Source organism: Sylvia atricapilla, chromosome 2 (genome assembly GCF_009819655.1).
Source record: "Sylvia atricapilla isolate bSylAtr1 chromosome 2, bSylAtr1.pri, whole genome shotgun sequence".
Classification (NCBI taxonomy): domain Eukaryota; kingdom Metazoa; phylum Chordata; class Aves; order Passeriformes; family Sylviidae; genus Sylvia; species Sylvia atricapilla.
In genome coordinates this window covers 114,981,739-115,005,845 of record NC_089141.1, presented here as the reverse complement: position 1 = coordinate 115,005,845, position 24,107 = coordinate 114,981,739, and the positions used below count along the sequence as shown (strand labels likewise).

Genomic DNA, 24,107 nt, shown 5'->3' with positions numbered 1-24,107 from the left:
ATTGGATTTCCATCCTATGAAAAACATGTACGGAAAAACCAGAATATCTGTAGAAAAAAACGAATCAGATTATTCACCTTATTCTGTGTCTGTAGATTTTCCAGCAGTGCTGTGATCCAAGGATAGTGGCCTGAAGATACATTAAAGACTTTTTGCTTTAGGTACCTTCCTGTTTTCAGGCACCAAGCCAGTACCTGTGCTGGAATAAACCCACCCTGCCTCTGCTCTGCATGGACAGCACAAGGTCAAACACAACCTGAGCATTCTGGTTTTTCCTTTCATGCCCAATCTGTGGAAATCAGCGATGCAAAGTGGCTTTATGGCAAGCTCTGCAGGTTATTAATGGAGTTATTTTATAAGTAATGTTGGGTTGTGAAACATGGGGGTTTCATTGCACATCTGTGGTGAAGGATTAAAATAGCATCAGGCTTTATTCTCCTGACGTGGGGCTTTTCCATCTCGGATGTATAACAAGTAGGACTCACATTGTAGCTTTTTATACCCGATTTACACACAGTGTGGGAGGACTGTTGCTGTCACTGTGCCCAAAATCTATTCCAGGGATGGTGCCGGCAGCCAAGCCCTTGAATTAAGACACAAACAGAATGAGCACGGAGCCTCAGTAATCACCAACAGGTACTGAGGCACCTCAGCTGCCCGCCTGATGGAATTACCTGAGGCTCACTGGAAAATTTCTGCCCTCCTGATCATTCCCCTGAGGGAATGGGGTTGTGAGACAGGCACTGAAACACCCCCTGATGCTTCAGTCCATCTCTAACTCTCTGGCACCCACAAATGTACGCGGGTTTTCAGAAGTGGCTCAGGATTTGGGATTGTGGTGGGCAGAGCGGGCGCTGGGAGGGCTGGATTTCTGTACAGATGGAAACTGGATCCATGCCTTTGAAACACCAGTAAATGCACATTTGTTTTCCTAGGGGGATCCAAGCAGCAGTCACAGCAGTAAATCACAGAATCAGTGAGGGTGGGAATCCAGGATCATTGGGTCCAACCTTTGACTGATCCTCACCTCCTCAAAGAACCATGGAATGGTTTGGGTTGGGAAAACCTTAAAGTTCATCTCCTTCCACCGCTGCCATGGCAGGGCCACCTCCCACTGTCCCAGGTGCTCCAACCCCAGTGTCCAGCCTGGCCTTGGGCACTGCCAGGGATCCAGGGGCAGCCACAGCTGCTCTGGGCACCCCGTGCCAGCCCTGCCCACCCTGCCAGGGAACAATTCCTGCCCCAGAGCCCATCCAGCCCTGCCCTGGGCACTGGGAAGCCATTCCCTGGCTCCTGTCCCTGCAGCCCTTGTCCCCAGTCCCTCTGCAGCTCTCCTGGAGCCCCTTTAGGTCGTGGAATATGCTCTGGGGTCTTCTGGAGCTTTCTCTCCTCCGGGCTGAATGACCCCAGCTCTCCCACCTTTCTTCTCCTCCTTTCTCCTTCTCTGCTTTCTTCCTCTTCCCCTTCCTTTCCCCCCTTACCTCTATCTGTCCCTCTTCCATTCCCCCTCCCCCCTGCTCTCCAGCTGTGCTGACAGATGTGCTGATAAATCCCCACACTTTTCCCTCCAACTCCCCCACAAACATTTCCTTACTGTGGCAGAGGCTCCTCGGGCTTTTTGTTTCGGAGCCGTTTTGGAGAACAGCTTCAGCCAGGAAACACAGACACCCAGGGATGAACTCTGGAGGTTTTCAGAGTGGGAGCGGACTCAGAATCTTCTCAGAATCCTCAATCATCAGTTTCAGAATCCCGTGTGAGGATGCTGCAAGCCGGGCATCTCTACAGCAAAGCTCTTTTCTCCTGGATGTCGTTCCCTTCTGTTAATTTTCCCTGCCAGCTCCAGTTTATATTGGAGATGTTTGAGCAGAGCTTTCCCCTTGCCCAGTGCCAGTGGGAGCTGCTCCCCAGGCTGAGCTCCTGGGAAGCCTGTTGGTGTTTCCCCTGGGCAAGAGGCCCTGGGACACAGATAATGAGCACAGCAGAGAGCAAACCGTGGCCTGGGAATCCTCCCCTGAGGAATCTTCCCTGCCCTCTCTCGGGTTTTTTATGGAGCTGTTTCCGCATTATTTTTTTTCCTCTCCATTTTTTCCTCTCCATCTACTGCACATGTGGAGCAGAAGTGAAAGTCTCTGATCTGGGCTGCTGAAGTGCCCAGTGTCAGAAGCAGGACAGTTCAGGGGTGTGATGCTGTCCCAGTGCCTTTGCTGCTTCATCCTTCCAAGGTAAACACTGACTGCTCCTTCTTATTCTGCACTGGGCTCAAGACTGGCCAAAATGTGTTTTGGGATCAACAGAACTGCAGCTCTGCAATTTGGAAGAATGAAATATTTACAACTGGCCTGAGTGACAAACTGGGGGATCAGTGACGGGTCTGGGAGCTCTTTCCCAACCCTGTGGTGGTTCTGTGACTCTGTTCTGTGATTTTGGGGCATTTTATCCTGTCTGTGGGAGGACACGAGCCAGGAGAACCATGAAACCTTTCTGCCTGCCTGGCTCAGACCCAGCCTCCAGCAGAGCAAGGAGCTGCTGGGACACGCTGTCCTCTCCCACCTGTAGGGTTGGGATGTCCCTGGAGATCTCCTCCCAGCCCACCGAGGGGCACAGCCAGCACCAGCAGCACGTGGGCCTGAGTGTCAGGAAGTTTGGCCATTCCTACAATGTTTTTGAAATCCCCTTTTTTTCCTGCAAGAGAGCTTCCAGCCCTGCCAGACCCCCACGGCCATCCAGACACACACCTGGCTCATACAGTCCTGCTCATCTGCGGCACTCCCTGAAGATTTAAGGCAGCTCCAACCTAATCTTTGTGCATCATATGGACAGATAAAAAGGCTTCCTCCAGTCTTTCAACCCTTCACAATGCATAGATGGATTTTATTGGAGACGCTGCACATACATGACATCCAATGCAGAACAGTGACTGGGGCATTAATTAGGCTTGGCAAGCTGGTAAGACTCAAAGACATCCAAAAGAGATGCACAAGCAGCTGTTTTCTCACAGGGGAGGGACACGGCCCTCTGGACACATGGATGATGGTTGAAGATGGTTTTCAGAAGGGCTGAGAGAGCTCTGGGCCCCTCAACAGGGCCTCATGAGAAATGCTCTGTGCTCAGCTTGGATGTGTCACTAATCTCGGGGTGTCTGCAGGAAGGGAGGAAAGCACCACGTTAAGGCATGACATGGAAGTTCAAAGCTGGGCTGGGGGACAGATCTGCAGTTCTTCCCTCTGCATGGATGGAGCACCAAGAGTCCACCAGCTCTGACTGGGAAACCAGTCCAGGGGTCTGACAGAACCAGTCCAGAGCTCTGACAGAACCAGAGCTCTGACAGAACCAGTCCAGGGGTCTGACAGAACCAGTCCAGGGGTCTGACAGAACCAGAGCTCTGACAGAACCAGTCCAGGGGTCTGACAGAACCGGCCCAGGACTCTGACAGAACCAGTCCAGAGCTCTGACAGAACCAGTCCCAGGGGTCTGACAGAACCAGTCCAGAGCTCTGACAGAACCAGTCCCAGGGATCTGACAGAACCAGGCCCAGAGCTCTGACAGAACCAGTCCCAGAGCTCTGACAGAACCAGTCCAGAGCTCTGACAGAACCAGTCCCAGGGATCTGACAGAACCAGAGCTCTGACAGAACCAGTCCAGTGCTCTGACAGAACCAGTCCAGGGGTCTGACAGAACCAGTCCCAGGGGTCTAACAGAACCAGTCCCAGGGGTCTAACAGAACCAGAGCTCTGACAGAACCAGTCCAGAGCTCTGACAGAACCAGTCCAGAGCTCTGACAGAACCAGGTGTCTGACAGAACCAGTCCAGGGCTCTGACAGAACCAGTCCAGGGGTCTGACAGAACCAGTCCCAGAGCTCTGACAGAACCAGGCCCAGGGCTCTGACATAACCAGTCCAGGGGTCTGACAGAACCAGTCCAGAGCTCTGACAGAACCAGTCCAGAGCTCTGACAGAACCAGTCCAGGGGTCTAACAGAACCAGTCCCAGGGCTCTGACAGAACCAGAGCTCTGACAGAACCAGTCCAGGGCTCTGACAGAACCAGTCCAGAGCTCTGACAGAACCAGGTGTCTGACAGAACCAGTCCAGGGCTCTGACAGAACCAGTCCAGGGGTCTGACAGAACCAGTCCCAGAGCTCTGACAGAACCAGGCCCAGGGCTCTGACATAACCAGTCCAGGGGTCTGACAGAACCAGTCCAGAGCTCTGACAGAACCAGTCCAGGGGTCTGACAGAACCAGTCCAGGGGTCTGACAGAACCAGGCCCAGAGCTCTGACAGAACCAGAGCTCTGACAGAACCAGTCCAGAGCTCTGACAGAACCAGAGCTCTGACAGAACCAGGCCCAGAGCTCTGGCAGAGGACCCAGCCCGCTCTGGCAGAGCTGATGGAGGGAATTACCAGCCGGAGCCCCGCTTCCTGCAGAGGGCCCTGAGCAGGGCCTCCCGGATGTGGGTGGACTTTATGCTGTAGATGACAGGGTTGAGGGCGGGAGGAATGGTGAGGTAGGTGTATCCCACCAAGGTGTTGACGAGGGGAGGAACACTCCTGCCGAAGCGATGGATCATGGACAGGCCGATCATGGGGATGAAGAACACCAGGACGGCACAGATGTGGGAGACGCAGGTGTTCAGGGCCTTCAGACACTCCTCCCTGGTGGTGAGGCTGACCACGGTCCGGATGATGAGGACGTAGGACAGCACGATGAAGACGAAGTCCATCCCCACCGTGGACAGGAGAACGACCATCCCGTAGAAGACGTTGACCTTTATGTCTGCGCAGGCCAGGTTCATGATGTCGGGGTGGAAGCAGAAGGAGTGGGACAGCTCCGTCCTGCCGCAGTAGGTCAGCCTCTTGAGCAGGAAGGGGATGGGCAGCAGCGAGAGCGTGCCCCTCAGCACGATGGCCAGGCCGATCTTGAGCACGGTGCTCTCGGTGAGGATGGCCGGGTGCCGCAGCGGGTGGGAGATGGCCACGAAGCGGTCGAAGGCCATGGCCAGCAGCACGGAGGACTCGATGAAGGACAGGATGTGGATGAAGTACATCTGAGTGAGGCAGGCGTCGAAGGCGATCCTGCGCACGTTGAAGCAGAGGAGGCCCAGGGTGGTGGGCAGGGTGCAGAGGGCCAGGCCCAGGTCAGTGAGGGCCAGCATGGACAGGAAATAGTACATGGGCTCGCGCAGGCTCGGCGTCCTCCCGATGACGAACAGGATCCCGCAGTTCCCCAAGAGAGCAGCCAGGTAGAGGGCACAGAAAGGGATGGAGAGCCAGGGGTGAAGGGCCTCCAGGCCCGGGATGCCCATCATGAGGAAAGCTGAAGGCTGATGGAAGGAGCCATTGAACTCCCACGGGGTGCGTGAGTCATGCTCCATCCCAGCTCAGCTCTCACATGGCCTAGACCTAAAACAGACCAACAACACAGACCCCACGTAGCTGGACTCTCCGCTGAACAGAGGAGCTGCACATCCCTCCACCTCCCCACCAGCCTCTGCAGGGAGCCCTGGCCTGTTGGGAACAGTGTCACACAGGGCTACACTCCTGCTTATCCATTACATCCGACACTGAAGGGAAAGGATGGACGCTTTTTGTTGAGAAAGAGAGAAAATAAAAAAAAAAAACTTTAGAATGAAAAGGAGAACTTCCACTGGTTCACAGTCATCCCCGAATTCCAGAGGCTGAGATGCTCTGTGGAGTGAACAAAGGCCTCTTCCGTGCTCATCCCAACCACGACCAAGCTGCTGAGCCAAGGCTGCTTTTTTATGCCAGCTGGAGATCAAAAGGCCTGAAAATTGTGAGTGTTTAACCCTGGCACTTCTTATTTAGGAAATGAGCACTGGAAACAAATGCAGAATTTGTTGGCACTGGCACGGGCTGCCCAGAGAAGCTGTGGCTACCCCATCCCTGTGAGTGTTTAATGCCAGATTGGAGCAGCCTGGCTCAGGGGAAGGTGCCCTGCCCATGGAAGCTGTTGGAGCAGGATGATCTACCCTCCCAACCCAAACCAGTCTGTGATTCCAGGATTTCCAGCAGAACAGAGACTCAGCCACTCAGACCCTCCTGCTCTCACTCAGACGATGGTTCCCAGGGCAAGGTGGACTCTCAGTGGCTCTCACATCCAAGCCCTGCTCTTTTCACAGTCTTACTGCCAGGTGGAGGGGAATAAATGAGCAAAACCCCCCAGGGACACAGGCTGTGGGGTCTGGGACACCTGCTGATAACAGGCACAAGGCAGAGCACAAGATGTTCCAGGTTCAGACCCCTGGGGAAGTGTCTGGGAATGAACCGGAGGGGAGGGGCACATGGGATGTGGTGGGTGTTTTACACAGGGGGGGGGGGGGGGGGGGCAGAAATCCAGCAGTGTCTGCTCCAGTGAGTTCTCCATGGGACAGGGAGGCTGGAGAATGCCCCGGAATAAGAGATCCAGGGAAGAGGCTTGTTCAGCCTGGAGAAGAGAAGGTTTGCAGGGATCCAGCAGCAGCCTTGCCCCACCTCCAAGGAGGCATCGAGGAGGCTGGACCAGGATCTTCACAGCAGAGCACGGAAAAGGAATGGGAGGCAACAGGTGGAAGTTGAAACGAGGGAAGTTTAGACTGAATAAAATGAGAACTGTTTCCCCACTGAGCACAGGAGCAGGTCGCCCAGAGGCTGCACATCTCCATCCACAGAAGTGTCCAAGACCCAGCTGGACAAAGCCATGAGAGCTCCCAGCAGGAGTCAGGTGTTGGACCAGAGATCTTCAGAAGCCTCTCCAACATGAGTTATCCAGAGAACCTCCGAGCCCTGGACAATCCAGTTTCTGGCAGGGTCCTGAGCCCCTTGGTGACACAGTGACCTGCTGGGTGGGGGGTGGAAGCAGCAAATGCACAAGACGAGTTAATTAAAGCAAAAAAAAAAAAAAAAAAAAAAATCTGTGACTTCGGTCTTCCTGCAGCTTCCACAGGATACAAAACTCAGGTCTCAGTGTGCCTGGATCATGAGCCAGAGGGTTTGCTGTAACACAGCTCATCTTTGAATAACAGACAATTCTTCCATGACGTATTTATTAGGTTCCTAATACGATTTTCTTCATTAGATTCTCAGCTTGAGAGACTAATGTGACAATAAATCCTCAGCGAGGACAAACATCTTCCTGCTCCAGGGTAAAAGCAACACATAACTGATTGGACCTGGGGAAAACCCAAAATCATTTGATTTTCTCCAGGCAGGGCAGGTATCAGAATCACCCTGAGGTGCAGCTCTGCCGTGCCAGGTGCTGAGGGGACAGTCTCAGCCCTTCCCTGGGCAGCACATGGGGGGCTTGGGCCGGGGTGGGCAGCTGCTGCATCCCCCAGTGGTTCCCCAGAGCCCGGTGGTACCCAAGGGAACTGCCCACAGTACCTCTGGTTCTGGCCACTGGCTCAGAGCTCCCCAAAAGTCACAGCTGCCCCTTTCTGCCAATGCAACAGATCTGGAGGGGACAGGCCCTGGCACAGGGTGCCCAGAGCAGCTGTGGCTGCCCCTGGATCCCTGGCAGTGCCCAAGGCCAGGCTGGACACTGGGGCTTGGAGCATCTGGGACAGTGGGAGGTGGCCCTGCCATGGCAGGGGTGGCACTGGAGGAGGTTTAAGGTCCCTTTCTACCCAAACCATTCCATGATTTTGTGGTCTGAGCAGTGAAATCAATCTGCCGACTCCTGCAACTCAGTCACATCTGGGGCCTGGCTTAAAAACCTTAAAAACCAGAGTGTGTGCAGGCCCGTGTCCCTGAGTGCAGCTTCTGGCAGACATCCAGAACTCTCACAGACACTGAGATTCAACAGTTTTCCAGGAATATGGAGGTGGATAAGGAGCCTGTTCGAGCACCACAGAGAGAAGGGACTGCTGAGAACTCCCTGGGTCTGTAGGAGATGCTTCACTTACAAGAAAACCTTCTCTCAAACCTGACTTTGTCCAAGAGCAGCAACTCCCACCACAAAGTAGGAGTTACTCAGAACCAGGATTTATTCCCTCTGTTCCCTCTGAGCTGCTCTGGTTTGTGATGTGCCCCAACACGTTACAGATACAGATTCCACTCCGAGTTTTACCCCTCCATGTTCTGTGTGTGTGTCTGTACAGGACACGGATAAACACACACACATGTAATGTACAAAGCCACAGCCAAGCAGGAACACCAAATCCATGTGCACTGTGTGTGGGTCACACACAGCTCAACCCACAGCACACGTGTGCCTGTCACGGAGTCACCGAGCCACAGAGCCAGGGCAGGGAAGATCTCCTGGCTGACTACCCTGGGATGGCAGCTGCAGCTTTCCTGTGCAGCCAAGCCCTGAGGAGGCAGCAAACCTGCCATTCCTGGAGGACAGCAGGTGACAGATTTGTGGGAGCCCTGGGAGGTGGCTGCTGAGCCAGAGAGGTGTTCTGCCCAGGGCCTGAGGTGTTCCTGCCCCTCAGGAGCAGCCCAGCCTGCCTGGGAGAAGAGGCACCAGTGTAGAGCCCTCATGGAGGACATGGTGTCATCCCTCCTCGTGCCTTTAAAGCCACCTCCTGGGTTTTTTGAATGTCTGACTTTGCTGTTCAGCAGTACTCAGAATGCTGAGTTTTAAGGGTTCCTGTCAGTGAGGGCAGGAGCAGGGGCTGGGGAGCTGGGGCTGGGTGGGCTCAGAAATCTGCTTCTCCCCAAAGAGACGTTGTTGTTTTCACAACAGCATCGCTGCCTACCCAAGCAGCCACGTGGGGGCTCAGCAAAGGGAGCAGGGACAACAGAGGGACCCTGGGGTGCAGCCCCCAGAGAGCCCACACACCTGGTGACACCGGGGGCCAGGACAAGGACAGGCCATCCCCACAGCTGGGACAGCCCCCCAAGAGCTGGAGAGCAGCTGGAGCCCACACCAAGGCTCAGCACATGGACACCAGCACCATGGCTCCAGCAGAGAGGCCAACTGTGTCCCCACATCCCAGCCACGGCCACCATGGGGGCCACCAGGGCCACACCTGCCACCGTGTCACTGTCACACACCTGCCACCCGTGTCACTGCCATATACCTGCCACCCGTGTCACTGCCCCACACCTGTCACTGTGTCACTGTCACACACCTGCCACCCATGTCACTGTCACACACCTGCCACTGTGTCACTGTCACAAACCTGCCACCCGTGTCACTGCCATATACCTGCCACCCGTGTCACTGCCCCACACCTGCCACCTGTGTCACTGCCTCACACCTGCCATCCGTGTCACTGCCATATACCTGCCACCCGTGTCACTGCCCCACACCTGCCACCCGTGTCATTGTCACACACCTGCCACCCGTGTCACTGCCCCACACCTGCCACCCGTGTCACTGTCACACACCTGCCACTGTGTCACTGTCACAAACCTGCCACCCGTGTCACTGCCATATACCTGCCACCCGTGTCACTGCCCCACACCTGCCACTGTGTCACTGTCACACACCTGCCGCCCGTGTCACTGTCCCACCCAAGGTGCAGGAGGAGCTGTCTGCACTTACCGCGGTGCCGAGGCTCTGGGGGCAGCGCAGGCTCAGCCCTGTGGAGGAGCAGAGGGGGATCCCGTGTCCGTGTGTCCGTGTGTTCGTGTGTCGGTGTGTCCCCGTGTGTCCGTGTGCCCGTGTGTCCGTGTGTTCCTGTGTCCGTGTGCCCGTGTGTCCGTGTGTTCCTGTGTCCGTGTGCCCGTGCGTCCGTGTGCCCGTGCCCGTGTGTCGGTGTCCCCCGTGTGTTGATGTCCCGGTGTGTCGGTGTCCCCGTGCCCGAGTGTCGGTGTGTCGGTGTCCCCGTGTGTCGGTGTGTCCCTGTCCCGGTGTGTCCGTGTGTTCCTGTCCCCGTGTCCCGGTGTGCCGGTGTGCCCGTGTTCCCGTGTGTCAGTGTGTCCGTTTGCCCGTGTCCCGGTGTCCCCGTGTCCCGGTGTCCCGGTGTGCCCGTGCCCGTGTGTCGGTGTCCCCTGTGTCGGTGTCCCGGTGTCCCGGTGTCCCGGTGTCCCCTGTGTCGGTGTGTCCCTGTCCCGGTGTGCCCGTGCCCGTGTGTCAGTGTGTCGGTGTGTCCCCGTGTGTCGGTGTGTCCCCGTGTCCCTGTCCCGGTGTGCCCGTGCCCGTGTCTCGGTGTGTCCCGGTGTGTCCCCGTGTCCCTGTCCCGGTGTGTCCCGTGTTTATAAGGCTGACCCTGCCCACTCACCGGGGCGCAGCGGAGCGGCGGCTGCGGCGGCAGACAGCGGGAGGAGTGTGCGGTGACCGAGCGCTCCCAGCGAAGCCGCTCCCCGGCAGCGGCTTTTCTCCGGACACTTTATTGGTGACATGTTTATGGCTCCCGGTGATTTACGGCCGCGGCCGCTGCAGCCGCGGGGCTGGCAATACACCGGATTTTTATCGGGAGGATAAATCTGGAGTGGAAATAATAAATTTTGCGAGAGGAGCGCTTGCAGCATGGCTCCGAGGGAATGACGGGGGGAGGTTCTGGCTGTCTCCCCCTGACCGGCGAGGCACCAAATCCTTAATTAAAATCCTACTATATTGTGTAATAAAACCTAACCGGGTATCACAAAGGCAAACACGGCCCCGGGTGACCCCTCGGGCGGCCCATCTGTGTCAAGATGTCTCGTGACAATAAATTTATCTTTGCCCCTCAGCTGTGGGCTGGAAACTGAGTTCTGTGCCTGAACCAGGCCAGGGAGAGCGGACGGGTTTGTCTCACGTCAGGTGTCTGTGCAAAATGCAGCCTCTGGCCCTGAAAACACCTGTGCAGCTGTAAACCCGTCTGTGCTGGGGCACTGCCCTCCGTGGGCACAGGAATTCCACAGAATCCCGGGATCTTGGAGAAGCTGTCCCAGACCACTGAGAACAACCTGTGCCTGAGCCCCACCTTGTCCCCAGCCCAGGGCACCGAGTGCCACGTCCAGGCCTTCCTTGGACACCTCCAGGGATGGCATCTTGTAAAGGTTTTCCCATGAGAGGGACAGGAGCAGAGGGAACGGCCCCAGGCTGGCCCAGGGGAGGCTCAGCTCGGCCAGCAGCAGGAATTTCCCCATGGAAAGGGTGCTCAGGCCTTGGCACTGCCCAGGGAGCTTTGGAGTGCCCATCCCTGCAGGTGTCCCCTGGAGGTGGCACTCAGAGCTCTGCGCTGGGGACAAGGTGGGCACAGGGGGCACTGCCTGGGCTGGGAGGGCTTTTCCAGCCCCAGGGATTTGGGGATTCTGGGATTCATCATCTTATGAACAACAGAGTGCCCTTAACACTGACCATGGAAGAGAGGAGAGGGAGATGCTCCCGCTGCAGCCCAGCTCCTTTTCACGCCTGCAGAGCTGAGGGCCCTGGGGCAGCGCCAGGGGGGAACTGGTGACTGTAAGTGAAACCAAAGCGCAGGGAAAGCCACAGGGCGGTGTCCTGTGCTGCCCTGAGGGACACACGGAGCCCCGCGGCCCCCACACCCCTCCTGCCGAGGGCACGACTCCTCCGGGACAAACATTGACACAGTTCATGCCTGGCTTGCTCCATCAGGGAGAGAACCTGCCGGGGGGCTCCGAAAATGCCGCACAGGGCACAGGGAGAGAGGCTGGGCAGGCAGCACACTGCACTTCTAGTGCGTGGGATGGAAAATCAAACAGCCCCAGAGGCATCTGCAAACAGCGGGGTTCGAGCAGGGAGGGCACAGAGGTTCAGAGGCACAGCCCGGGGTCAGCGCCTGAACTAGAGACTGGCACGGGCAGACCTCTGCCAGGCAGGGAGCTGCCAATGGAAGCGATCGACAGCTCCTGGACAGTGTCCAGAGGAGGGCCCCGGGGCTGGGGCAGGGTCTGCAGGGGCCCCACGAGGTCACTGGGGCAGTGGAGCCTGGAGGAGCTGAGGGCAGAGCTCCCGGGGCTGCAGCTCCTCCCGAGGGGCAGCGCAGGGACAGCTCCGGGCTCTGCTCCTGCCCCAGGGACACACCCAGGGAGCGCCTGCAGCTGCCCACCAGGGATTGAGGGGGGATTGTAGGGCCAGGCTCTGCCCCCAGAGGGTTCAGGCACTGCCCAGGCTCCCCAGGGAATGGGCACTGCCAGAGCTCCAGGAGCCTTTGGACACCCAGGGATGGGGATTGTTGGGGCTCTGGATCAGTGATCCCTGTGGGTCCCGGCAGCTCAGGACATTCCATGATCCTCAATAACAACTGGGATGCAATGAATTTACCCTGATGGGCAGGGAACAGCAGGCAAAGGTGTCAAAGTCCTGCTGCTGGGTGGTGTCAGGGACAGCAGTGCCCTTGGCCAAATGTCCTTCCCGAGGGGCCTCGTCACAGGCGTGGTGGATCATCCTCGTGGTGGATCCTCCTCGGGCTCCCCAGCCCCAGCACAGCTCCACCAGGAACGGCTGCAGGGGACAGGGACAGCATCACCTGTGGAGAGGCCTCAGCCAAAGCAACAAAAAGTGTCACTGGGAAGCCCACTTTGATTTCTGGGGCATTCCCAGTGCCCAGAACGGACCAGTGGATCCATTGTGCTTGTCGGGGACAGGGACAGCTGCAGTCTGCTCTGCAGGGGGAGTTCCTTCCCAGAAAGAATTCATTGAAGGGTGTCCAGGTTGCCTGGCCACATCTGCATCAAGGACGCAGGGTTGAAGTGCATGAATTTCACATTTTTCTTCATCCTGTTTCACAGAGTTTAAAGATACTAATTCCAGACTATCGAATCAGAGAATCCCAGACCAGTTTGGGCAGGAAGGGACCCAAAAACTCACCCTGTTCCATGCCCTGCCATGAGCAGGGACACCTTCCACCAGACCAGGCTGCTCCAAAGCCTTTCCAGCCTGGCCTAGAACACTTCCAGGGATATAATTCTGAAAAGGTTTAAAAGACTCCATGTGTTGATCTCCTCAGCAGATCTTATGCCCTGCAGCTTGAAGTAGTTCCATTCTCATAAGGCCAAATGTGTCCATTCTCCTTTATCACTCTGTTATAATGGGATTGTTGGAAAATATTGCACCAGGCATCTCACTAACAGCGCAAGGAAATGAGAGCAGATCTGTGAGGAGAGGCAGTAACAACATTACGCTGCAATTCTGCAATGATTTCTTCAAAATAAATCACTGGGATGTCATCAAACTGGTCAAAATTCAATCTGGTAAAACATTATCAGATGATTCTCCTTCCAGAAGGGACGGGAGAGAGATCCAGGGGAATTTATAATGGTACATCAGCAGCTGTGATGCTGAGTGATCTCAGAACGTGTGCTGCTGGTGGAAAGAGGGTTCTGTGCTATCCCAGAGCAGCTCTGTCTCTGCACAGCTCCTGCCAGGAGGGGACAGCCCAGGGAACAGGGACAGGAGGACAGGGAATGGCCTCAGGCTGGCCCAGGGGAGGCTCAGGGTGGGCACCGGGAAAATTCCTCCTGGAAAGGATGGTCCAGCCCTGGAACAGCTGCCCAGGGCAAAAGCTGAGGGTTTATTTCTGCATGAGCTAAAAAGCTAGAAACATTTCCCAGGGTCCCGCCCCTCAGGGGAAACTTGAGACCAATTTTTGGGAACTGGGACGTGGGTTTGGGGTTAGGGTTTGGTTTGAAGTCTCTTTCTTTGATCTGACAGAGAATCTCGGCTCCCCTTAGAGCAGATGAGCTCCACATCTTCAGGGACCACATCACACCATCACCTCCTGCCATGGGACCTGGGGCTTCACAGGCAGCCCCAAATTTGGGACACTCAGTGCAGACAGAGCTGGGGAAACTCGGAAGCTGCATTTTGGGGGATTTTTCTCATGTTTTGAAAAGCCCTCCATCCCTTTGTGGTGTCCCACTTTGTCTGCTCGAGCCATCCAGCCCATCCCGGCCTCGCTGGTGAGCTGCTGCATTCTCAGGGCTGGGATTAATGCATGGACCCTGTTTCCTGGAGCCAGGGGCTGCCCTGTCTGGTGATGAGGATATGGAGGCGTAAACAGAGGATTTGGTGTCCTCAGACAAGGTCAGGACATCAGTCCGTGTCCAATTCCCAGGACGGAGCAAACTTTCCCAAGGAACGTGGCACCGCCCTCAGGATCACGCCGTTCATGTTGGACCACAGGAAAGTTCCCGGACTTTCACAGGACAGTGAAATCCCAGGATACAGAAGCAGAGGAGTTCAGTGGCTGATCCTAAATAATCCAGTAAAACTTACAAATATCTCAGTGGAATGCATCAGAGCATCCCAGAGCAGACTCCAGCTCAGAGTCAGTCTCCTTAATCCTTTAACTCTCAGGACTCATTTGTTCTGCCCTGCAGAGCAGAGAAAGTTTTACTGGTACGAAACTTGTGCTGCTGCAGAGGCACTTCTCGCTTCCTGGGAAGAAAAACCCTTTCAAATCCATCAGCACAAGCCCAGCTGAATCTCTGGTGGGGCTGTGTGGGGCCAGATGGGAGCAAAGGACTGTCAGACACGGGACTAAAATGTGAGATGGTACAAAATGCAAATGCTGACCAGAATGAGAATGAAGTGAGGCAGTGTCATTTACGCATCATCACAAAAAGGGTCGGGTTGGAAAGGACCTTAAATCCCACCCAGAGCCCCCCCTGCCATGGCAGGGCCACCTCCCACTGTCCCCTGGCAGGGCTCTGAGCTCTCCCTGCAGCTCCCCTCTCCAGGGGAGCACCCGCAGCTCTCCCTCCTGGCCCCAGAGCAGGAGCTCCACATCCCTGGAGCACCCTGGAGCTCCTGGAGCAGCCCACGTGTGCTGCTGCTGCTGTGAGCGGGATGTTGACAGCTCCCGCTGTTTGCTGGCCAAATGGGATTTGGGGATGGCAAACACAGCGTGCAGGGCCGGGGCTGAGGAAGCGCAGGCGGGGAAAGGCAGCGACAGCTGGAAAGCGCTTGTAGAAAAACGGCTCTGTCCATTATTGCCTTGGGCACTGCTGTGGAAAGTCAAACACAGCAGAGCAAACAGCGATGCTGGGAAGGCTCGAGGTGCTGTCAATGATTAAATGGGGGCAGCGGAGGGCTGGGAGCCGGGACCAGCTGGAGAAGAGCCAGGGCTGGGGGAGTCAGCAGGGTGGGAGTGAGGGAGAGCCCCGAGGGGCACAGGGCATGTCCTGGGCCATCCACAGGGAGAGCAGCAGGGTCAGGAGGGGACTCTGCCCTCTGCTCTGCTCTCATGACACCCCACCTGCAGGTGTCCAGCCCTGGGGCCCCAAAACAGAGACATGGAGCTGCTGGAGCCAGTCCAGAGGAGCCACGGAGCTGCTCCAGGGCTGGAACCCTCTGGAGGCAGGCTGGGAGAGCTGGGGGTGCTCCATGGAGAGGAGAGGCTCCAGGGAGAGCTCAGAGCCCTGCCAGGGCCTGAAGGGGCTCCAGGAGAGCTGCAGAGGGACTGGGGACAAGGGCTGAGGGACAGGAGCCAGGGAATGGCTTCCCAGTGCCCAGGGCTGGGCTGGATGGGCTCTGGGGCAGGAATTGTTCCCTGGCAGGGTGGGCAGGGCTGGCACAGGGTGCCCAGAGCAGCTGTGGCTGCCCCTGGATCCCTGGCAGTGCCCAAGGCCAGGTTGGACACTGGGGTTGGAGCACCTGGGACAGTGGGAGGTGGCCCTGCCGTGGCAGGGGTGGCACTGGGTGGGATTTGGGGTCCCTCCAACCCAAACTGGGGTTCCATGACTGTCATCAATGAAGGAAAAGGACAGTGGAGCAGCCTCAGGATCCCCATGACCAAGGCTGTGCACAGCAGCTGACAGCAAGGGACAGCAGAGGGACAGCACAGTGTCCTCCCCTGCTGCAGCCCAGCAGCTGATGGTTTGGGGGGACACTCAAAGCCTGTCAGGAGCCACCACTCAGCTGGGACTTGCTCCTTACCTCGCAGCACATCCCCATGAATCCCTGAGTGACACTCAGACTGCACAAAGCATTCATCTACAGTTAACCACTGCGTCATCTTTTTCTTGCATTTAATCGCTGCCTGTAATTTAGACATTTATTTTGGGGAGAAACAGTAATCAATAATAATAATTTGTAATATTAAAAATAAATATGTAAAATAAATAATAAATTTTAGAAATCAATAATACTTTGTGGAAGCAGAAAGTCCTGGCACAAATCCAATTAAGAGCTTCGTTTCCTGAATTAGGAATAAATTAACTCATTATCCACACAGCGGAATCCCATTTGCAAACAGCAGCTGGAGGCGTTTGTGGGAGGTGTTTGGGGTGGCCTTTGGCACTGGAGGGGTGCAGGAGCTCGGGGCTGTGCTGGGCCAGGCACTGGTGCTTCCAAAGGATCAGTAAAGACCCGTCACAAAATCAGGGAATCTTGGAATCCCAGAAAGGTTTGGGCTGGGAGGGACCTCAAATCCACCCCAGTGCCACTCCTGCCATGGCAGGGCCACCTGCCACTGTCCCAGGTGCTCCAAGCCCAGTGTCCAGCCTTGGGCACTGCCAGGGGTGGGGATTGGGGTGCCTTTGTACAAATGTATTTATCCTAAGGGATAGGAAATGTCAAAGAGAGCGGCACATCCCTGAGGGGGCTGCACCCTGCAGGGCCCCACCTGAGCAGGTGCCCCCCAAAGGGATGAATCCACTCTGAATTTGGCTGTCCAGTTTGTCTCCTCATCTCTCAGCATCTCAAAGCTCTCCCATGATCCCTCATATCCAGTACTCTGAGTAGAGGGAGGTTCATAAAAGGCTCCCAAACAATCCAATCCCGTCCTTTCCTGGGTGTGCAAAGCTCAGTTCCTGCACAGCTAAACTGGGAACCTCCCACAGGTGTGAGAAATGGCTATTTATAGAATGTATTTATATATGAGATATAGCTATTTAAATATGATATTTGTATTTTTTTTCCTCCTTCTTGGCCACAGGCTCTATGCTGGAGAAGGAGCTGCTGAGGACATCCTGGGGGGAGCAAACACAGACCCCACAAAACCCCGTGACCCTCGGGGCAGCAGGGGCCAGCTGGCCGTGAGGATTTCTTACCTGCTGGGCTGCGATGGCAGGAGCTGCATCAGGGGTTCAGTGATAAAATGGGCCAGATTTGCTCTCGTGCCTCTTGAGGAGAGCCACCTTTTGTATCAGCACAGATTTATAAATATTCCACTTCTGCAGTTTCTTGTTCTGAGACTTGGGGGAAATAAAGTAGGTACATCAAATCAGTGGAAATATTATGGATTTCATTATCTTCAGCATGTCTCAGTGCTGCTGATTTGTATTAGATCTGTGAATCAGCTCTGCAGCAGCCCCACACATCAATAACTAATTCAGGCAACAGAAATTATGTCTAAGTCATAGGAGGACAAACACAACTGAAAACTGATAAAAACAAAAAATCACTGTTCTCATGTCTGTGTTCTTCCCCATGAGCTGGGAGCTGGTCTCCCTCAGAATCCCCAAATCCCAGAGGCTGGAAAAGCCTTCCCAGCCCAGAGAGTCCCCCCTGTGCCCACCTTGTCCCCAGCCCAGAGCTCTCCCTCCAGGGGACACCTGCAGGGATGGGCACTCCAAAGCTCCCTGGGCAGTGCCAGGGCCTGAGCACCCTTTCCATGGGGAAATTCCTGCTGCTGGCCGAGCTGAGCCTCCCCTGGGCCAGCCTGAGGCCGTTCCCTCTGCTCCTGTCCCTGTGCCCTGGGAGCAGAGCCCGACCCCCCCGGCTGTCCCCTCCTGGCAGGGACTTGTGCAGAGCCACCAGCTCCCCCCTGAGCCTCCTTTTCTCCAGGCTCAGCCCCTTCCCAGCTCCCTCAGCCCCTCCTGGGGCTCCAGCCCCTTCCCAGCTCCTGCCCTGGACACGCTCCAGCCCCTCCAGGGCTCACCTGCAGGAGCCACAACTGGACACAGCCCTGGAGGTGTCACACAGGGGACAATCCCTGCCCTGGGCTGTGCCCACACTGGGGCTGGCAATGCCCAGGGACCATCGGCCTCTTGTCCCCCTGGGCACACCTGGGCTCACATCAGCCACTGTCACCATCTCCAGGCCATTCCCAGCCCCCCAGCCCCTGTGTCCCCTGGAGTCCTGCAGGGAGCTGTGCTGAGCCCGGGGCAGGAGGTGGCCCTGTCCTCTGCACTCCGGGCTGCACCAAGGGGACAGTGCCCTGCCCTGCCTGGGGGATCAGGGGTGGCCCCGGGGTTCATGTGCCCCCAGTGGGGCTGTCCCCAGAGCTGCCCCCGGGCAAGGGGAGCCCCTCCTGCAGGAAGGGGTGCCATGGGCCCAGGGCTCTGTGCCAGTGCCAGTGGATGGCGCTGTCCCCACCCTGTCCCCGTGGGGAGGGTCAGCACCAGGACAGGCCAGCACTGTCCCAGGCTGCTCCAAGCCCCAGTGTCCAACCTGGCCTTGGGCACTGCCAGGGATCCAGGGGCAGCCACAGCTGTTCTGGGCACCCTGTGCCAGCCCTGCCCACCCTGCCAGGGAACAATTCCTGCCCCAGAGCCCATCCAGCCCTGCCCTGGGCACTGGGAAGCCATTCCCTGGCTCCTGTCCCTGCAGCCCTTGTCCCCAGTCCCTCTGCAGCTCTCCTGGAGCCCCTTCAGGCCCTGGCAGGGCTCTGAGCTCTCCCTGGAGCCTCTCCTCTCCAGGTGAGCACCCCCAGCTCTCCCAGCCTGAATCCAGCTCTTGGAGCAGCTCCGTGCCTCCTCTGGACTGGCTCCAGCGTTTCCATTCCCACCCAGGGTTAAAACATTCCCCCTGTGCGGAGCCGGCAGCTGTTTGGCATCTCGGTGCTGGCACAGACATCACCCACACACAGTGGGAGTCGAGCATTTGTTTGTCACTTCTCTTCCCGGCTATTCCCAGGCTGCAGCTTCTCCCCCGGGATGATTCCGTCCCTCCAGTCCCAGCAGTGATTAGGGAGAGCAGCTTCCTTAAGAGCCTGAAGTCTTTCCGTGCAGCTCCTTTTGCAGGCGGAGGCGCTGCCCGGGGGAGAGAAGCAGCAGCTGCAGGTGCTGTGTGTGCAGCAGGACCAGGCACACTTCAGCCCGGGTATGTACGGCTTTACCTCTCACCCGGGCTCGGGGCAGCGTTGGGAAGTGCAGTGCCACGCTCTGAGCCGGGCTCCGACTTCAGCCAGCTCCAGGTGGGCTGTGAGAGAATCCACCCAGAAAAGCTGCCGGGGGCAGCGCCAACGGGTCCGAGTGGGCTTCGGCTCGGATGGAGCTAATGAGCTGCTGCATCACCTCCGGACATCCCAGGTTTAGTGAATCGCGGGGTCAAGGTCTGCCAGTCACACACCTGCAACCGCCCCTGGCTGCCTCGGTTAGGTTAATTACAACCGTGCTAATTACCTGGCTGTGCCCTGGTTAGAGGCACCTCAGACAAGCTGCAGGTGTGACATCTGCCAGTCCTGTCACCCGGGCTGAGCCGCAGTTCCCTGCTCCCAGCTCTGCTCCATCCCTGGTGCTTGCACACACCCCGGAATGGCAAACGGGACTGGGGAGAGGGTGGATGGTTGGGGAATGTCCTGACTCTGCTGAGATCCAGGCTGGGAGCGAGGTAAAAACGCTGGGATGGGTGTGTTGGGGTGAGCTACAGCAGTGGGAGAGCCTGAACCCAGCTGGCTGCACCCTCAGGGAGTTGTGGAGAGCCAGAAGGTCCCCGTGAGCCTGGAGGAGCAGCTGCTCCAGGTGGGATCCCTCACACAGGGCTGGGACCTGGTCCTGGACACCTCTGTGTGTGTGTGTGGGACCCTCCCTAAAGGAGAGCCAGGGCTGGATGGGGCTCTGGGGCAGGAATTGTTCCCTGGCAGGGTGGGCAGGGCTGGCACAGGGTGCCCAGAGCAGCTGTGGCTGCCCCTGGATCCCTGGCAGTGCCCAAGGCCAGGCTGGACACTTGGAGCACCTGGGACAGTGGGAGGTTGCACTGCCATGGCACGGGTGGCACTGGGTGGGGTTTCAGATCCAGTTTCCATCCCAGCAGCATTGTTAGATAACCTGGAGGGCTTTGTCACCCAGGATAAAGTGCAGAAACTCCTTCCCAGAGGATCAAGTACCTCAGAGAGGTGGGAGGGAGGGAGGAGCTGTGTTTTTCCCGAGCTCAGGATTACAGGATCTCAGACATGTTTGCTCTTTTCAAACAAACCATTCTGGCACGAGACACGTTTCCTGCTGCAGTGGCTTGTGCCAGCTGCAGGATCAAAGCTGCCAGGCTGGAAACAGAGTCCTCTGAGCAATAAAGCATCATCAACACCATCGTCTGGGCAGCGATGTCACAATATTGGCTTTGCCTCATGTGGCCAACAGCAATGACTGAGCCGGGCTGAGAAACCTCTTGGTTTTTATTCCCTGACTGAGCCAGGCTGAAAAAGCTCTTGGTTTGTGTCCCTGACTGAGCCAGGCTGAGAAACCTCTTGGGTTGTGTCCCTGACTGAGCCAGGCTGAAAAAGCTCTTGGTTTGTGTCCCTGACTGAGCCAGGCTGAGAAACCTCTTGGGTTGTGTCCCTGACTGAGCCAGGCTGAAAAAGCTCTTGGTTTGTGTCCCTGACTGAGCCAGGCTGAGAAACCTCTTGGTTTGTGTCCCTGACTGAGCCGGGCTGAGAAAGCTCTTGGTTTGTGTTGTGGGGAGGACTCCAGGAGACTTAGAGGAGAGATTAAGCTGCTTTGGGGTCAGGGAAGTCAAATGCCTGGAAAGCCGAGGGGATGAGGTCTGGCCCTTTGGTGTCTTGGCTAAAGCAGAGGGCACAAGTGCCTGAGAAAATTCCATCCCATTCCCAAAGTGGCAGAGCCTGGTTTAACCCCTCCGTGTCTGTGTCCCCGTTAAACAGGACAAGTCACAGCACTGCTCCTTTTGCCGAGGGCTGGGGGGACACAGCTGGGGCAGGGACCCCGTGGGTGGGGTGCCCGTCCCGAGAGGGGCCCCGGCAGGGTGATTTGGGTTTGGGCTCCAGCAGGAGCAGCCCCACAGCTGGTGCACTCGGGGCTCCAGGGCAGGGAAAGCCTCAGCCCGAGTGCAGGAGCATCAGCTCCCGCAGCAAACATCCCGTGGGCAGCACCTGCTGAGGCTGCAGGGGCACGTCCTGTGTCCCAGGGGGCTCAGAAGGGACACAGCAGCCCAGAACACGCTGGGAGATGAGACCATCTCCACCCGCACAGGTGTGGGGGTGAGCAGAGCCCTGCTGAGCTCATCCTCCCACTGCTCTGCGTCTCCTTCTCCCACCTTGGGTTTTTATCCTGAGGGGAATAGATGTGCTCAGCCTCGAGGTTGTGGCTGCCCGGGATGGGAGGGGAGGGATGGAGGGGCCAGCCCGGGATGGGAGGGAGCTGAGAGAACCGCCGTGTTCAGGCTGGGACCCTGTGGGTTTGGACAGCTCCTGGTGCACGATCCTCCAGGCGATTTCTCCAGCTGAATCCGGTGTGTCAGCACCGCCTGCTCCTTGCTGCTTTCTGGGGAGAAGCAGCAGGAATATTTTCAGCACGAATGAAGGTGTAGATCCTGCCCACAGCACTCAGGCTCTCCTTGTCCCTCCAGGACAATCCTCTGGAGGTTTCTATGTTACCTTCAAGCTTCTCCCACCTGAATAAACCCTCAGGAATAGTTATTTTCCTCTGCCTGCCTTCGCAGGCTTCTGTCATGGGCGGATGACAGAAGGAAGACAGAGCAGCAAAAGGGAATTTCAAGATCACGTTTAATGTCCCAGGGCACTGTTTTGCTCCACAAATTTGAAGGAATTTCCTGTGTTGGGCCCAGTGAGGGAAGCCAGGGCTGGAAGCTGACGCTGCTCTCCTTGTTCTCTCCTCTTGCAGCTCGTTTCAGGATGTCAGCTGAGCCCTGGCAAACAACCAACAAAGGAATAAGCCCTTCACAAGCAACAGACTAAAAGGCCTTTGGTTATCCCTGGTGGCACAACCTGAAACATCAATTTCTGCCCCTCATAGGAACTTCCAAGCCACAACAACCCCGTTTATTCTGCATTTCTGACCCATTCCCCCTACTTGGTGGTCACAGAATCCCTGGGGCTGGAAAAGCCCTCCCAGCCCAGGCAGTCCCCCCTGTGCCCACCTTGTCCCCAGCGCAGAGCTCTGAGTGCCACCTCCAGGGGACACCTGCAGGGATGGGCACTCCAAAGCTCCCTGGGCAGTGCCAAGGCCTGAGCACCCTTTCCATGGGGAAAGGATGATATGCTGTTTGACCCACCCGAATAACAATGTGAATTCCTGGCTCCTGCAGTGATGCAGAGTCCACTTCTTATCCCCCAGCTACCTCGGGACTCAAAATTTGGTTTATATTTTTAAACGCAAGCGAAGATTCTCCCAGATGGCTTCCGATCCCTTCAACAGGAGCTCCTTCTCCTTCATCCTGGTGGGTGTCCCTGGCCTGGAAGCTTTCCCCACCTGCCTGGGCATCCTTTTCTGCTCGGCCTACGTGCTGGCCGTGGTGGGGAACGGGGCAGTTCTGCTGGTGCTGGGGCTGGACCGGGCGCTGCAGGCGCCCAGCCATCGCCTGCTGGCCATGCTGGCGCTCACCGACGTGCTGATGGTGAGCTCCGTGGTGCCCAAGATGCTGGGCGTGCTGTGGCTGGGCTCCGCCGAGATCGGCGCCGCGGCCTGCTTCGTGCAGATGTTCCTGGTGCACACCCTGACGGCCGTGGAGTCGGGCGTGCTGCTGGCCATGGCCGCCGACCGCTACGTGGCCGTGTGCCACCCGCTGAGGTACCAGGGCGTCCTGGGCGGCCCCGCGGTGACACGGCTGGGGCTGGCCGTCGTGCTGAGGGCCGTGCTGGGCATGGCGCCGCTGTCGGGGCTGGTGACGGCGCTGCCCTACTGCGGGCCCCGCGTGGTGCCGCACTCCTACTGCGAGCACATGGCCGTGGCCGGCCTGGCCTGCGCCAGCGCCCGGCCCAGCCGCCTCTACAGCCTGGCCTGGTCCTCCCTGATCGTGGGCACGGACCTGGCTCTCATCGCCGTGTCCTACGGGATGATCCTGAGGGCAGCGCTGGCCAAGGAGCACTGCCGCAGGGCCCTGAGCACCTGCGGGTGCCACCTCAGCGTGGTGCTGCTCTTCTACGTCCCCGGCATCGTCTCCATTTTCTGCCAGCACTTCTCTGGCACCGTGTCCGCGGGCACACAGGTGCTGCTGGCGGACCTGTACCTGGCCGTGCCCGCCGTGCTCAACCCGCTGGTGTACAGCCTGAGGAGCCGGCAGATCCGCACGGCTCTGCTCAGGGCGCTCCGGCCCAGCAGCGGCTGTGCCTGAGGCGTGTGCCCCTGCTTTTCCAGGTGTGTTTGTCTCCGCAGGGGCAGCCCCAGCTGTGCAGGAGGTGAGCGGCAGCAGGGAGGACTCCGTGCCTTTAATGAGCCCCTGCTCCGTGGCCAGAGGTATTTGGGACTGGGAGCAAGAGCACACACCAGGTCCTCCTCTTTCCCTCCCTCCCCTGCAGGTGACACGGAGCAGCAAGAACCCACCTTTGAGTCTAAAGATGTTCCCAGTGCCAGGAACAGCCCTGTGATGATTTCAGGACTCCAGGTGCATTTGTGCCAATGCACAGATCCTGATCCAAACGGAGAGAGTTGCTCTGTGTTGTCCCCTTCAGTCCCTGGACTATCCCAGGGGTTCTCCCCTCTGGGCCCCTCTTTCATTAGAGGCTGGGAGGATCGTGGCTGAGCCCTGAGCAGCTGTTCCAGGTTTCTGGGTGGATGGAAGCTGACTCAAAACTGAGCTCCTCAAAGCCCCCTGTCCCTGCAGAGTCACAGAATCCCCAAGGGTGTGGGGTGGAAGAGGAGCAGGGGGATGAGGCTGGGGGCTGTATCCGCTGGGTGCTCTGGCACAGGCCGCCCAGGGAAGGGGTGGAATTACCATTCCTGGGGCTTCAAACTGTGTGTGCACGTGGGGACACGTGTTAGTGGTGGGCCTGGCAGTGCTGGGGGAATGGCTGGGTTTGATGCTCTGAGAGGGTTTTTCCAAACCTCGTGACTCGGTGATTAATGCAAGGATTCCAAAGGAGATCGTCACACTCCAGGTGTTTGCTCTGAAGCAAAGCAGAGGGACAAGTCCCACCCTGCCCAGGTCCAGCTGGGGCAGAGCTCCACAGGGTCACCCCCAAAGTCCTGGCAATGGAAGAGCTGGGTACAACACAATTCATTCCTCTGACCTCCTCTGGGTGTCCTGGAGCGACCTGGTGACGTCTGAGAGCCACCACGACACAACAGCCCTGCCCAGAGGGGCTCTGGCTGCCCCTGGAGCCCTGGCAGTGCCCAAGGCCAGGCTGGACACTGGGGCTTG

The 24,107-nt window shown here is 57.5% G+C and overlaps 2 protein-coding genes across 2 annotated transcripts; one reads left to right on the top strand and one right to left on the bottom strand.

Annotated features, from left to right (window-relative positions):
- Positions 1-4,372: 4,372 nt before the first annotated feature.
- LOC136358252 (olfactory receptor 51G2-like) lies at positions 4,373-5,589 on the bottom strand. The gene has a single exon (XM_066314228.1). It carries the CDS (start codon positions 5,368-5,370, stop codon positions 4,396-4,398), a length of 975 nt encoding a protein of 324 aa, XP_066170325.1. The 5' UTR covers positions 5,371-5,589; the 3' UTR covers positions 4,373-4,395.
- A 16,553-nt stretch (positions 5,590-22,142) lies between these two features.
- On the top strand, positions 22,143-23,516 carry LOC136374896 (olfactory receptor 52I2-like). The gene has a single exon (XM_066340282.1). The coding sequence runs from the start codon at positions 22,143-22,145 to the stop codon at positions 23,079-23,081; it is 939 nt and encodes a 312-aa protein (XP_066196379.1). The 3' UTR covers positions 23,082-23,516.
- The last annotated feature ends 591 nt before the right edge of the window (positions 23,517-24,107 follow it).